This window comes from Manis javanica, chromosome 1 (genome assembly GCF_040802235.1).
Source record: "Manis javanica isolate MJ-LG chromosome 1, MJ_LKY, whole genome shotgun sequence".
NCBI classification, from domain to species: domain Eukaryota; kingdom Metazoa; phylum Chordata; class Mammalia; order Pholidota; family Manidae; genus Manis; species Manis javanica.
Genome location: NC_133156.1, coordinates 227,840,440 through 227,855,502, shown reverse-complemented (window position 1 = coordinate 227,855,502; position 15,063 = coordinate 227,840,440). Strand labels below are relative to the sequence as shown.

The 15,063-nt window shown below is 34.5% G+C and overlaps 1 protein-coding gene across 2 annotated transcripts in view; it reads right to left on the bottom strand.

The window, feature by feature from the left end:
- WDR35 (WD repeat domain 35) overlaps positions 1-15,063 on the bottom strand; it is a 62,451-nt gene that overhangs the window by 21,412 nt on the left and 25,976 nt on the right. For both annotated transcript variants that reach the window (XM_073216084.1, XM_073216086.1), the window contains 6 exons: positions 13,306-13,450; positions 10,587-10,656; positions 9,670-9,723; positions 7,657-7,766; positions 6,963-7,173; positions 2,314-2,394 (listed from right to left, as the gene is read on the bottom strand). In XM_073216084.1, the coding sequence (XP_073072185.1) occupies positions 2,314-2,394; positions 6,963-7,173; positions 7,657-7,766; positions 9,670-9,723; positions 10,587-10,656; positions 13,306-13,450 (671 nt within the window). The remainder of the gene's footprint in view (positions 1-2,313; positions 2,395-6,962; positions 7,174-7,656; positions 7,767-9,669; positions 9,724-10,586; positions 10,657-13,305; positions 13,451-15,063) is intronic.

Sequence of the window (15,063 nt, the reverse complement as noted above, 5' to 3'; positions counted from 1 at the left end):
GGAGATAAGTGTACGTCCTAGAGCTGTGAGGATTAAATGTGACAACACATAAACATGGAGTACAAGGCCTAGCTGTGTGTCTTACACTGTTCAGTCTCAGAACTGACCCAGGGTTCTCCTGCTTCAGACCTTTGGAGACATACACTGGCTGACCCATAGCACCCCCAACCTGTTTCTGGTAACAGTTTACTACCGAATGGAATGATGTGCTGATGTTTATCTAATGTTAATGATTAAAATATCTGAGTGGTGGGATTTATGGGGATTTTTTTCTTTATTTTCAGTGCTTTTCTATGCTGATTGAATTCTATATAACAATAAGTCATTTTTTAAAACAATAAAGTAATTATTCATTTTGTAAGGATCAATTTACCAAACACTTCTGAAAACCAACTATATATCAGACCCTTGCTAGAAGCTGAGGATTCATAAAGCTCACTCTCTATCAAACCATTAATAAATAAAAGTGGACAAGCCATTTCAGACACCTTAGTTTGATTCTACCCACATGTGGTTTTATTTTTAAGAAGACATTGGCAAAACCACATCTTCTAAAAAGTGTTTCCAAACCCTAAATCATTTGGGAAAGAAGACAAACAAACAAACTTGCCATCATTCATATGAGAGGAAAAGAGGAAAATATATATTCTCTGATGTTACGCATTCAAATTAAATAGGCCAATAAGAAACAAGTTCAAATCTTTTACAAGTCTTATACCTTAAACAGAGACAAGATCTTTTTATTTGCTCTTTGCAGAAGTTCTGTCCACACAGAGAAGAGTCAAACACTCAAATTTGGATATTAAATAATCCTAGACTGCAATAAACCTTCAGACCTCATTTTTGATGCTGACAGCTTTCAAGACTCATCCCTCACCCTTCCCCTTCTCCTCACTTCAGGGAAAGTTGATAAGCAAGCCCAAGTGCTCCATCCTTTGGCAACAGCAGGAGTTTCAAACCACACACGGCCCTACCCTTGGGAACCCTCACCCCAGCACATCCTCTACCCCAGCCTCCTTTCCCTGCTCTCTCAGATCATTTTGAACCAGCCTGGGAAGCCAACCCTTCTCTCCTCCCCCAGAAGCCTTATTCTGTAATAACCTTTTAACATCCTCTCGGTGTGTCCGTAGGGTCATCACTTTTGACAGCCAAACCAAATTTTGGGTGGGGGCCTGTCTTACTGCTACAGTGTGGTCATGATACAGAAAAAAAGAAACTAGCTCATAATAAAACAACTGCAATTTATATATCCAAACAAAATATGAAAACATGCTACAAACTGCAACTACTGAAATTTTAAAACCTGCTATCCAAATTCCAAAAAAATTACATGAAGTACATAGAAAAAGTAAATGTTTCAGATAAAATGAAGGTAAAACTGTTCTCCATATATTCTTAGAGAAAAAGATTCTCAATAGGTGGTCAGTGAAGGCCAAAGTAGGGATTCAAAAAGATATCTGCAATCAGATACCAAAAAATAGTAAACCTCCAAACAAAAAGTTGCTCAACTATCCTAGAACTAGAAAAAGCCTAAATTGTCAAATATTTCTTCAGTACCTCTTTGTTATAAATATAAAAAACAACTAGCTACCAAACTATGTTTTCTACCTTTATCTTGCATCTACCTACCACTTCAGCATTTTATTAAAAATAAAAATAATAATAATAATAGGAGAAATGTGGGATCAACATATAAATCAAGTACAAAAATCAAACGAATATTCATATTTGACCTGATTGTTTATAGGTCATAATGCATGATCAAAACCGAAAGTTTCTGTGATGAATGCCCTTGTACTGTTCACCATGTAAGAATTTATTCACTATGTAAGAATTCGTTCACCATGTAAGAACTTGTTTGTTATGCTTCAGAAGATTGGAGACTGACGAGAATTAGGCTTGAGATGGATTAATGATTGTACATTGAGCGTTGTCCCCCCTATACTGAATTTTATTGTTGTTAACAACCATTTGATCAATAAATATGAGAGATGCCCTCTCAAAAAAAAAAAAAAAAAAAAAACAACTAGCTACCATTTTTGAGCTCCTGATCTGAGCATTGTACTAAGAGCTTTTCATATGTTGTTGTATAAAATAACAATCCTATAAGATAGGTATTATTGTTATCCACATTTTATAGAGGGAAAAATTGAGGCTCATAAGTGGGAAACTAAAGTGAAGCTCAAAATGTTGAAGAAAACTGCCTAAATCTGACTCCTCAGTCCCCACTCTAAACTGGTTCACTATGCTGTCTGGAGAAAAAATGAATCCCAGGCAAGACAGCAGCAAAAATATAAGTTTTTTAAGAATTACCTTTAATATTTCATCCAAAAGAACAGACTTAATTTCTAAATCCTCAAAGTTACAAATATATCCAGAAGTCTGAATGGGTTCCTTTAAAGACAAAAACAAATGTTACACTGAATTATACAAAATTTTCCTTCAACATATCACATTTTAAATTTTATTATCAAACTTTCAAACCAAAAAAAAAAAATAGAATGTCATTAACACCCGTATACCCTTCATCTAAATAATTATTAACATTTTGCTAAGTAAGCTTCATTTAATGTTTTGGCTGAAGTATTTTAAAGTAAATTAAGTAAATTTAAGACATCATGACATTCACCCCTAAATATTTCAAATATTTATCTCTAGAAGATAAAAGACATTCTCTTCCATAGTCACATTACTATTATCAAACTTTACATAATACTAATTCACTAATAGCATCAAATATCTGCCCAAATTGCCAATTAATCCAAAAATGACTTACACAGCTTGATAATTCTTATTCATGGGATTCAACTTTAAATTTAGTTCTTAATAAAACTGACAAACACTATTTTGTATCTATGTACATAAGTCAAAGATGTCCCATAGCATGCTGAAAAGTCCATCCTCTGTAATATTAACTAGAGTGTTACTGATAAATTTTCTTCATAAGAAGTTTTAATTTGCCAATATGCAAATACATGAGTCTATTATATGTCTGTCTCTTATCCTAGTGTTATACAGGCTTGTAGCTGTAAAGTATAGTAAATGCATATTATAAAGTAGCTGCCCTAAATCCCTAGTAGAAAAAACAGACAGAAATATTATATAAACAAAAAGAAACAAAATCCCAATATAATTATTATTTCCAAGAACACTGTAAAAAAAATAGGATAATGTTGTCTGGCAAAAGAAGTAACTACCAGAATGTAACTTTTTAAATGTATACAATAATGAACCAGAAAGTAAGCAAAAGTCAAATGAAATAACATATTGAAGACAGACCTCTGAAAGTTAGTCCTTCATATACGATAGAAACTATAAAAATTATAATAGGAAGATACCAAAAAGATGAAAAGAAAAGGTAAAAATTGAGTTATACTTAGCTTAGTATTCTAACACTGAGAATGAGGCTCTTATATGCATATTACATGTGCTTATTGGGTTTTAAGATGCATATTTTCTTTTAAAAAGTACAAATTGTTGATTATATTTTCCTTAAAAAGTAGACATTGTTGATTAAAATACTCAAATTATATAACAAAATTTTATAAAATCTTTTTATTTCCTCAAAAAAAGATTATATGACACAAGGGCAAAAAAAATGCTTTTATGAACACAGAAAGAATCAGAACAAAATTTAATTCAAAAAGAAAGTTTACATAGTGAAATACTTCTTATGAATGACAGGGACTTTTTGTATAATTTATTTTGAGACTACATGTAACCCAACCATATACCTGTATAAAATTGTCTATCATTAGAAAAATTTTTTACTTTGGCTAGATAAGAAAAAAAATAGCAAAAAGATAAAGACATAAAAGATGATCTGTGATAAGAACTTCTATACCAAAAACAATGAGAAAGGAAGAAAAATAGAAGTGGGGGAGAGATTAGAAACTAAAAGTTTCCAAAATAATCCATGATTAGTGCCACCTAAGTAAATATGTAAATATTTACGTAATTCAGATTTTAAAAATTCAACTTCTGCTTAAATTATTACAACTTACTCTCTTTATCTTCCAACATTCACTAGATATCCACCTACATTTCAAATGACTATGAATTTAGACCAGTGGTCTACAAAGCAGGATGCACTCACCTAAGCAATAGCCAAGGTATTTATTTTTATCAAAAAGTATTTAAAACTTTACTAATCTATAGTATACCAAGAAACACTCACACTCTTATTCAGTTACACAAGTCAGAAGGTCTTACAACATGCACAATACTGCAGGTGAGGTGTCTGAAGGGCCTTTACTTTTCCGTTGCATTCTGGCGTATTGTGACACACCAAAGTTTGTGCATACCCACGTGTATTTAGGGATTATAGCATCTAATATTGGCTGATCCTCGTAAATTGGACAAGGGTTCTAAAAAGCTTCTTGCAAAGCATTTGTGAATTAAAGGTAATATTGACAATGCAACATAAGCAAATGAGAAAAGGCAGAACTGTCACCTCTCTTACTCTTAGTACCAACTCCTGGGTCAGCAACATTACACAGTGAAAACAGTGGCATTCTAATCAGGTCTGACAAAAATTCAGCTAGAAAATCAAAATTATCAAGTAGACTTTTGAAACATGGGAACTGCACTCACTACACTAATAATTCCTCACCCTAAAGTGTGCAAGCTTGAGACACCAGCTAATGGTAGCATGAACTATAACAATTAGCATGACATTTTAAAATAAAGTTTTTCATCCTGTTAAAATTTATTTTTTTCTCATTCTTTTAAAATTTCTGTTTGAGGGACATGGTTCACAATGTACCTATATTAATACTGTAGGTCATGTATATAATTTCTAAATAAGTAAGTATGTATATATGAAGGTATGTATTTAAAAGTCTGGAAAACCCCTGTGTAGAAAAGAACAAATGTACGAAAATGAGAGCCTGATTGATGAAAAGATGAGAGAGGAGGGAATCTGAATATGAAATAGTACCACTGAGAGGGAAGATCCAAGAAAAAGAGAAAAGAGTCAACCAGGACCTTGAAAGGGTCACTGGAAATGAAAATGATGAAGCAGGGAACATCACATCAAGTACGCATTCCCACATTCTCAAAAAAAATGTGCTTTATCAGTAAATTAGAAATTTGCACACAAAGGGCACCCTTTTCTCATATATTTTCTGGAGAGGCTTACAATTTAAAGCTATGAATCTAGAATTTATATTAACATCAAAATGGATAAAAATATATTTAGTATTAATTAATCAAACAATAACCTGAATGAGAGAATAGAATGCTATGCCCTGAAGGAGTTCCAGTACGTTCTGTTTTGAGGAGTATGTCCTTACATGATCAGTCAATAAGCTGCTAGTGGAATGAACAGCAGAGAAACTAACCAAGCAGGGACCACAGCCAGCCAGTGTTTTCATGAATGAAAAGAACACTACAGCATGGTTTATAAAGAAATCCAGTCAGCAGTAAGGTTATAAGAAATTCCTCTAGCTCTAAATCTAATAGAAATAAAAGTACCTGCCAAGTTAGACAACAAACTCAAATTTTTAAAAAAAGAAAGAAAGCTGTTCTGTTTAAAACTACTTATGAAACACTGCCCACCAGGCAAAGATTTCACTTGGTACTAGATTGCTCGTGTGTGCTGCACACACATTATGAACAGCCAGGCATAACACTCTAGTTCAGGCATATCTAGGCATATGATTTCTGAACTAGTATAAGTATGGTCAAAGATGGAATAAGGGCCCTAACATTCAGAAAGTATTCTACTCCCATCCTCAAGGTTATCCTGTCACGTTTCCATACTTGTTTTGTGGCAAGGGTCAAATTTCCCTTTGACCTGTGTCAGAAGCCTGTGCTTACAGGTCAAATGCAGTGGCCCTGAATGCCCTTCCTTTGAGCCATTATTCAGGGTCTAAAAATTACAAAGGTCCTCAAGACTCCTAAAAACTTTAATAGAGTCTTTGAGAGCAATTTACATCAGATCACTTACCAACCCAAAGATCCTGAGTGGGACTCCAATAGGGAAATATGAAAATAATTTAGGATATTAAAGAAGCAAATAGTTTACCATTAAATAAATTACTACAGATCATCTTTGGCAGCTCAGGGGCCCAAGCCAGCAGTTCCTTCCCAAGAAGGAAGCTATAAGTCCAAACAAATATCAATTAATGACACACAGCATTATTAACTCATCTCTTATTATTTAGAGTATAGCAGGAGCATTGAAAATTTTAAATTGAAAGTCCATTAATAATTTAAAAATTATTTAAAAGATTTATCTTCTTAATGATTTTTGATTAGGCTGCCACTCACATTATTCTGAGTTTCCTTACATGACAGCTAACAGTTGATCCGGAGCAGACTAAGTGACAGAAAAATTCAGAGCCTAAAAATCAGTTGATGTGAGCCACAAATAGAAAATCAAAATACAACTTTAAAATTAATGGAAAAGGAACTCCCTGATACTCCAGGGAGAGCAGATTAATCTCCATTCACACCTGCATATTAGACTTATCAGGATAAGAAAGCACATGGATAAATGGTGACAGAAAGCATACAAATTTCAGGAAGACACAGTAAGCACAGACTAGGCAGAAGAGAAGGGAAGGACAAGGCAATTTCAAAACCACATTTTTTTGGCTAGGTTGTTTTAAGCAATTTTGGTAAACAAGATAGACTACTGATATTCTTAATTTTGTTTAACTTTGATGAGGAAAAACAAAAAGACTTTATAGTTAGTGATCATGGTTCCATCTTTTAAAAAGAACAGATAATGCTTATTAGAAAGTGCTTTTTATAGAAAGCAGAGAATATTTAGAGGGTGAGTAACAAGCCCACTGAAGACCAAATGCTCTAAAACTCCAGAGAAGTGTTTCTGTTTATTTTCAGAAAGCCATGCAGCCAACACCAGCAAACCTCTTAAAGAAACAAGTGGGGAATATCCAGGTTTTGATAGTTGGATCATTATTTATGTACTATTAATGCTCACTTCTTGTTTTTACCTCAGGATCCAAATTTCTGAAAACATACATTCTTGTTCTCTCCATCATTGCAAACAAATCAGGATTGTCTTTGGCCCACTTCATATCCCAGACATCTCTCCGCTCCAGTTTCAACAACTGGCCAATGACTTGCTGTCCTGTGCTGTCTGTCACCCGAGCATCCAAGTCAAAGAAGGTGAGAATGCCTGAGATGTTTATGACAGCAAGACGACTACGAAAAATGAAATTGGAGGAAGGGAAAAAAGTGTACAATTGACAGCAGTGATCACAAATATAATTACCTACAACCATTCTTTTTCAAAATCAGTTTCATCAGAACCTGGGCATAAGGTAGAAGTGGTTTTAAATAAATAGCTTTAAGCAAACTTTTATAAATTTGATAAAAGACAGGGACTGACCCTATTTTGCTTCATTGTGATGACAAAGTATCCAAAAGGATTAAAGCAATTGGTATGCAAATAACTTTAAATATTATACTATAATTTCTACATTTTGCTCATTAGAGAAAGGCATCTAAACCAAACACAGTATAGCAAACACAAACATTTAAATACGAATACAGAATAGTAAAACCACACTGAACTATAAAACAAGTTTAAAACAAACACATATTTTAGCATTTATTACATAAATCCAACAATCCCAAATGGTAACTTCTAAACTTAACATCTGCATGAGGAGTCCTCAGACCTACCTGGAGTTACAATTCAAGGACAACTGGCAGGCTCGACAATTTAGGGAGTATTTCTGAAGCAAACCAACATTAGGAAGACTGTATCTCTGAATGGTGCCAGATTCACGACCCTATGGAAATTATTTCTGATTACCAAAGTATGTTTGCCATAATAACATTAAATTACAACTACAGACCCCTCTATATGTTCACACATTTGTTTAAGAAAATGGTGTCATGGCAAATTCTCAATTCTGACACCAACTCATGTTATGGAGTATATATTTATCTCCTAATTTAATTAAAACCTTTTTAAAGAGGCTGAAGGTAGTCTAATCTTTTTCATTTAACATTCAAGGAAGAAGTTAGAAACCTAGCTCTTTATAACACACAAATTCTTACATCACAAAGAAGAAACATCTAGGGTTATTTACAGTTGTAGAAGTTAATCAGGGTACATCAAAAGCTAAAATATAAAGCACTCATTGAATTAAATTTCACTTATGTGAAAAAATCTTATAGATTATGTGAAATAGTTGTTAATGAAAGTTGACATTTTTATCCAATAGCCATATCTATCTGGTACTATTTTGTGGCAAAAAGGCAATGATCAGAAAGCAGTGATACAATGAATATTAATTTAAATGTACTTAAAAATAAAACAGAATATGTTTCTCTGCAACTCTGTGCCAGCCTGGAGCCTGACAGATCAACAGTTAGTACAACAGACAGGGGAGAGCTGTGGTTTCTGAAGCCGCCTGTGCCTCACACTACGGCAGTGGGATGAAGTGGAGGGCCCCACTCAGCCTGTCTTTCCCTCTCCTCTTTTTAATCAGAGCAGCAGTGCTGCTGTGGCATGATTCTCAAGAGGGCCCTATCAGAAAGGCTGGGGAAAGTGAGGGGAGAAGGAGAGGATATTTTTTCATGTATAAAAAGGAGGTGTGGGCTTTAAATGATTTAATAGATTGGCATATGAAATAAGATTTTGGTTTTGAAAAAGGGGGTCCTGTGGCTTCAAAAGTTTGAAAAAGTAATGGCTCTAAAAACCATTTACAATTCAATAGTGGAAAGCAGTTTTAAATGCAGAAGATATCTTCTCCTTTAAAACTTACAGCTAGTATTTAAAAAACTAGTTGAGTGTTTCTAATAAGTAGACTCTGTCATTTAGGAATTACATCAGTTTCTGTGATTGAGTTGAGGTGCATGTTTTATTTTTCTGCAAATGGCAGAAACACAAGTAACAAGAAAAAACCCCCACCATATAGCAAAGAATCTAAAAAAAACAAAAACAAACATTCCACAGACCCATCTGAGACGCACCAAACTGCTTAAAGCACACCAAATTCATTTGGTGAGGAAAAATGAATACCACGATCTTAAGAAATTTTTCCCCCAGAGAATTAGCCAATTGCTAAAGAATGTAACTAGAACTAGAAATGGAAATATATGTTATTAAGGCTCTGATTACATAATTCAAATTCAATAATTCCACCAACATTACTACATCAAACATGTATCTCTAAAATTAATATTTTCAAATGTCAGAGCTCAAGAAAGACACTGTAATATTGATTTTATTTGAAAAATTCAGCAAAAATATGCCATGGAGTTCTTTATTTTACTGGCTAGCAAACACACCACCTCTGCATTCTAAGTCCTAGGAAAGCAGCTGAGCCAAAGCACTTTCTCCAATACGAAACAGCAGGCCACACAGAGGAGGAAACTTCCTAAGACCACTACCGCCATCCAATCCAACCCCCTCCACCCCCGCATCTGCTAACCCTTTCCGGGGCTCATTCAACCCAGCGTCAAACTCTCTCAGCAGCCCCTAATCTACTACTGTTATTTACACACAGCTGTTTTTGAGAATGATTAACAATTTGTCAGAAAATCTTTAAAACTTTCTTGCTTCTTATGTTGGACTTAGTAAAACTTAAGGTGCTCACAAAATGACATTCTAATCCAAAACATATTATGTTTCCCTACTTTTACAATTTAATTATTCATAAAATAAGTTTTTTCTTTACAACTTACCACAATCAGTGTCTTATCAGACGCAGTGACGGCACAAATTGGATCCCTTGTGCCCTAAAATGAATCAATTGTTAATCCTTAACAAAAACTTATTGAATGACTAATCTGGTCTAAGGTAGTAAACAATTCACTAAGAAAAATACTTCACTTCAACAACGTATTTATAACATTTACTGCCTGAGCACCTACTACATGCCAGGCACAGCACTGAGCTTAGACATAAAAGATGAACAGATGGCAGAAGGCCCAGCGCGTGCCCAAATGAGGAAGCGGGAAACGGCATGGCACGGCAACCACCCGGATGGATCTCAAGAGCATTATGCTCAGTGAAAAAAGCCAATCTCAAAAGTTACATGCTCCGTGATCCCATTCATAAAACATCCTCAAAGTGAAAAGCTATAGAGGCGAAAACAGATCAGTGGTTGCCAAAGGACAGGGATCGGAGGGTGGGTGTGAAAATTAAGAGAATGAGGAAAGTTCCTTTCTGGAGATAAAATTACACAAAATTAGACACACACACACTTAGAGATTAAAGAGTAGTGAAAACTGAATAAAAAATTGCTATATAAGAATAGTTCACAGTACCATTACCAATGTTGATTTCCTGATTTTGATACTATATTATAGTTAAATACAATGTCCCCATTGAGGGAAGCTGGATAAAGAAGTTCTATATGCTATTTTTGTGATTTCCTATGAGACTGATTACTTCAAAGACAATGGTTTTAAAAATCAAAGAAGAAAAAAACATTTAGGAAAAGTTTTTCAGAATAGAAATTTTTTAAAAGAATTAATAGAATAATATGTACTCACTGGAAAGAAATGCTTTCTCAGGTCTGAAAATAAAATTACAGTATTTCCACATCTATAGATATTAACATTTTGTGGCAATAATAACATAATTAAAAACCACCCACTTGAATGGCTTTACTGTAATCAAGCACCCCATCCATTGACCCAGAAGGAGTATCGTCAACATGACAGATCCTGAAAAGAAAATTTCAGAGAATGTAGAAGAGTTATACCATTTCATCATCTCCAGAGCGATTAAAGAATTGGATGGGCACCAATAAATATTGTTATTTAATATAAATACCCTAATTATTTTAAAGAGTTCTTGACACACATCAACCTTATAAAGGTAGAAACTACCTGCTTTGTGTTTCCTAGTTATGAAGGTGATTTGTTCCTGAAAGCTGGGCCAAAAATACATCTAAGCAGTAAATCACATATTTCCAATGACTTTCATGAAGCCTCATATTTACATTACTCTGCAAATGAACATGAATCAGGAGTATTTCTAATCTGCTAAGTTTCCCTGTTGTTTCTCCATAATTGCCCTTCTACTGATACGCTTAATAAAGGTAAAACTTAAACATATTTGGGAAGCTCTAATTAATGGAATTTTTGTTCTGCAGTAAAGAATCCTTCCCTGTGTTTCCTGTGTTATGAAGACGTGCCATCTCTCTGATACCTTTATTATAAAACTATTCACACCACAGTATCACTGCTAGTTTACTTGTCTCTCCCACTAGATGGTGAGTTTCCTAGAGGCAAAAACTACATGTATCTACAGGGCCTAGCAGTGTCCCAGACTGTCAGGTGCTCAATGTCTGCTGAAAAAATACTAACATGAATGGAGAATAGAGAAGATTCATCATAGAGCAGCTATATGGTCCTGAGCAAGTTATATACTTCTCTGAGCCTTAGTTTCTCCATCTGGAAAATAAAGGTAACAATTCCCCCTTTGCAAGTGTTTTCAAAGGTATAAATAAAATTATTGCAAAACACTTAGGCACAGAGCCTGATATACAAAAGGGGTTCAAGAAATTGAGGTTGTAATATAATCACAGGGAAATCATGCCATTTTCTATCTTTAAAATACTATGAAATTTCATCATTAAATTGAAATCATAATTGTACTTTCATCAATGTAATGAGATCAAATGCTAAATAAATTTAATAGAAATATACTCATGCAGAAAGGTATACGAACTTAGAGGTGCTGTGTTTCTGCATTTTAATATACTTCTATTAAGTATATCCAGTTACTATTTCTATTTTCTTATCACAAAATAAAAGTCAAAGGTTAGAATAGGAGATCGCTCAAGAGATCGTTTGACCTACTTTCCTCTCCTAAAATAAGTACAGTACTTAGTACAAGAAAAGCCAATCTGAGTAAAGAGTTTCAGAGCCAGATAAGCCTGGCTTCAAGTCCCTTACCTACTTATCAGCTAGTGGACTTTGGCAAATGGTTTAAGCTCTTGTGTCTCAGCTTCCTCTCTGTGAAACAGGAATAGTAAGAGTATTGACTAGACTTACCATAGTGTCTGGCATATAAGAAATAGTCCGTGTTGGCTGTCATCAACCATATTTTACAGATGAGGAAACAGGTCCAGAGAGAATCTGCTCAGTCATTACAACCAGAAAGTATATCTCAGATAGAAATATGAGGGAATGCTGCCTTTATTATTAAAACAAACACCAGAATCTCTTTAGCTGGCTCACAGAGGGCACTCGCTCTATGGAGAGGCTAGACTTTTCGGTCCCAAATTTGTCCTAAAATGTACCTTCTCCCTGTGGATTGTGGAACTATTGCTTATTATTGCTACCATTGCTACATGCTGTCCTAGAAGATGCCAGAGATTCTTCCCATTGAGTCTTTCGGAACTACCAAGAAGACAAGATAAAATATTTTTCAGTTGTTTTTTCCTGCTTCCACATGAATTCACATGTCCAAAACACTTTTACTGGGGACATATCTCGTATCTTAACCATGCACTCAGTACATGTGTGAGCCTTAAAGAGAAGGGAAGATTGCATTCAGATCTCAAGTATGTTTGAGGGAAGATGATCTGAGAAAGCAACCTGGGATTTCCGACATGACTTCCCACTGCCCACTCCCACCAACACAGGCCTATGCCCTCATTCAGAATCATTAGGTTGAAACACTGAACAAAATGCTTTACTTAAAGGCTCAGGTGAGCAACAAAGGACAAAAAAAACACAGTATCACTAACAGAGACAATATAGCCTACAAAACACAGTAAATGCAGCACACCTGGAGATTTACTTAGGGAATCCCCCATCCTGGATCCTAATTTCTCTGTGTGGGAGAGCTCTCTTTACCTCTGCTTACCAGAAATAGTTCCAACCCCAGACTCTCTGCTTTCCAGATCAAGAGTAAGAAGCCAAGTGACCCATCCACAGACTTCCTCCAAATCTGTGTCTAAGGATCTGACTCTCAAAAGGTGATTTAAACTAGAATCACCTCCAACCTCCTGGAAACACCGCTACCACTAACCCTTAAGACTGTAGTTTTGGTTAGACAGGCAGACCTCAACTGAATAATCAATTCAAGGATTATCCTTTCAGGATAGCATAATAATCCTAATATGGTAAGAGTAGATGACTGAGAGTGGCTATTTCCTTATAAAAACTCAGACTTCCTGCCTTTGTCTTTAAGAGCTTTCTTTTATTAAATGATTTTATTTTGATAAATTTAAACATCAATTTGATTTTCAGATTAATGGAAAAATATTTCTAGTAATCAAAACAATTCACAATTTTCAAATGACAATTTATAATTAATTATATATTGTTGAGCTACTAAAAAATGTGCATCAAAAGATATACCTTTCTCTCCCTTCTTTTCGAGACCGTGAGATCTGATTTATTTCCAATGCTGTGAGCTTCTTTGCCACACGATATTGCCAGGTATAAAATGCTTCTTTAGAAGCTGCTATCACATGGGTTTTAGTCATTGCAACAAATAAGGGCACTATTGAAAATAACATTAAGACAATTAGGTTTCAGTTACACAGCATCACAGAATGTTTGTGCTACAAAGAATTTCAATGATCACTGCATTCAACCTCTCATTTTACAGACAATACACCCCACATACTATCTCTGAAGCCAGAAAAGAATCAGAAGCTTGTAGGACCATACAAATACATTAAATCAAAAACAATCAAAGACTTTAATGTCAAAGCTAGAACTATAGAACTCGTAGAAGAAAACTTCAGAGTAAATCTTTTTGACCTTGGATTAGGCAATCATTTCTTAGATGTAGAGCCAAAAGATAAGCAACAAAAGAAAAAAATTGCACTTCATCAAAATGAAATACATTTGTGCTTCAAAGGATGCCACCAATAAAGTGAAAAGACACAGAATGGAAGAAAATATTTGCAAGTCATAAATGTGATAAGTAATTATTTCTAGAGTATGTAAAGAACACTTACAACTCAATAAAATGACAAATAGCCCAGTTAAGAAATGGGCAAAGGATCTGAACAGACATTTCTACAATGAAGATATACAAATGGTCACTAAGCAAATAAAAAGATGCTCAATATCATTAGCTATCAGGCAGATGCAAATCAAAACCACAATAAGATCCCACTTCACACCCACTGCACTGGCAAGAATCAAGAAGTTAGACAATGACAAGCACTGGCAAGGATGTAGAGAAACGGTAGGAATGTAAAGTGGTGCGTCCACTTTGAATAACAGTTTGGCAGTTGCTCTTAATGTTAAAAATACAATTACCCTATGCCCCAGCAACTCCTAGGTATATTCAAGAGAAATGAAAACAAATGTCTACACAATAACCCATACACAAATGTTCATAACAGCATTAATGGTTCATAATAGCCAAAAAGCAGAAACAGCCTAAATGGCCATTAATTGATGAATAGATAAGTCAAATCCCACTTCTTCACATCCCCCCTATTGTTTTTCCTTGGTTCAGACCATTGACCTTCCCTCTGATCTCATATGCCTTATATTTCCTCATTAATTTAGAAAAGAAAATTTCTCCAATATTCCTTCCTAATTTAGGGATATATTCTTCTAAACATTCAATTTTTTTAATCTTCCCTGTTTCTTGGAGAACATTTAATTAAGCTCTTCCTATGTAACCTTTGACAACATAGTCTAATCAAATCCTTTTTAAAGATAAAGAAACAGAGGATGAAAGAACTAAAATAACTTGCCCAAGGTCATGAAACACAAACTAAATAACATAAAACTGAACACACTCATTCACACAAAATACATATTATCAAAATCCTTCATAAATGATCATTTTAATACCTTTTTCTAGATTTACAAATAATTAAAATAGTGTAAGACTTATGTTTCTATTCTTAAGTATTAAGCAAAGTAATCATTAATATGGCCTGGATAAAGGTGTGAAGGAATGGTATAAATGGCAGCTACTCTATTTTAGAGTTCTTGCCACACCCCAAATAAGGAACATTTAAGGTAGTAAGAGACTTTGAAACTGAAAAAAAGAATTAGAAACCAGACTGGTGGTGCAATGTTAGCTGAGTAGATAACAATTTTGGGATTCAAAGTCATGAATTTTTATATGCTAAATAAATCAGTACA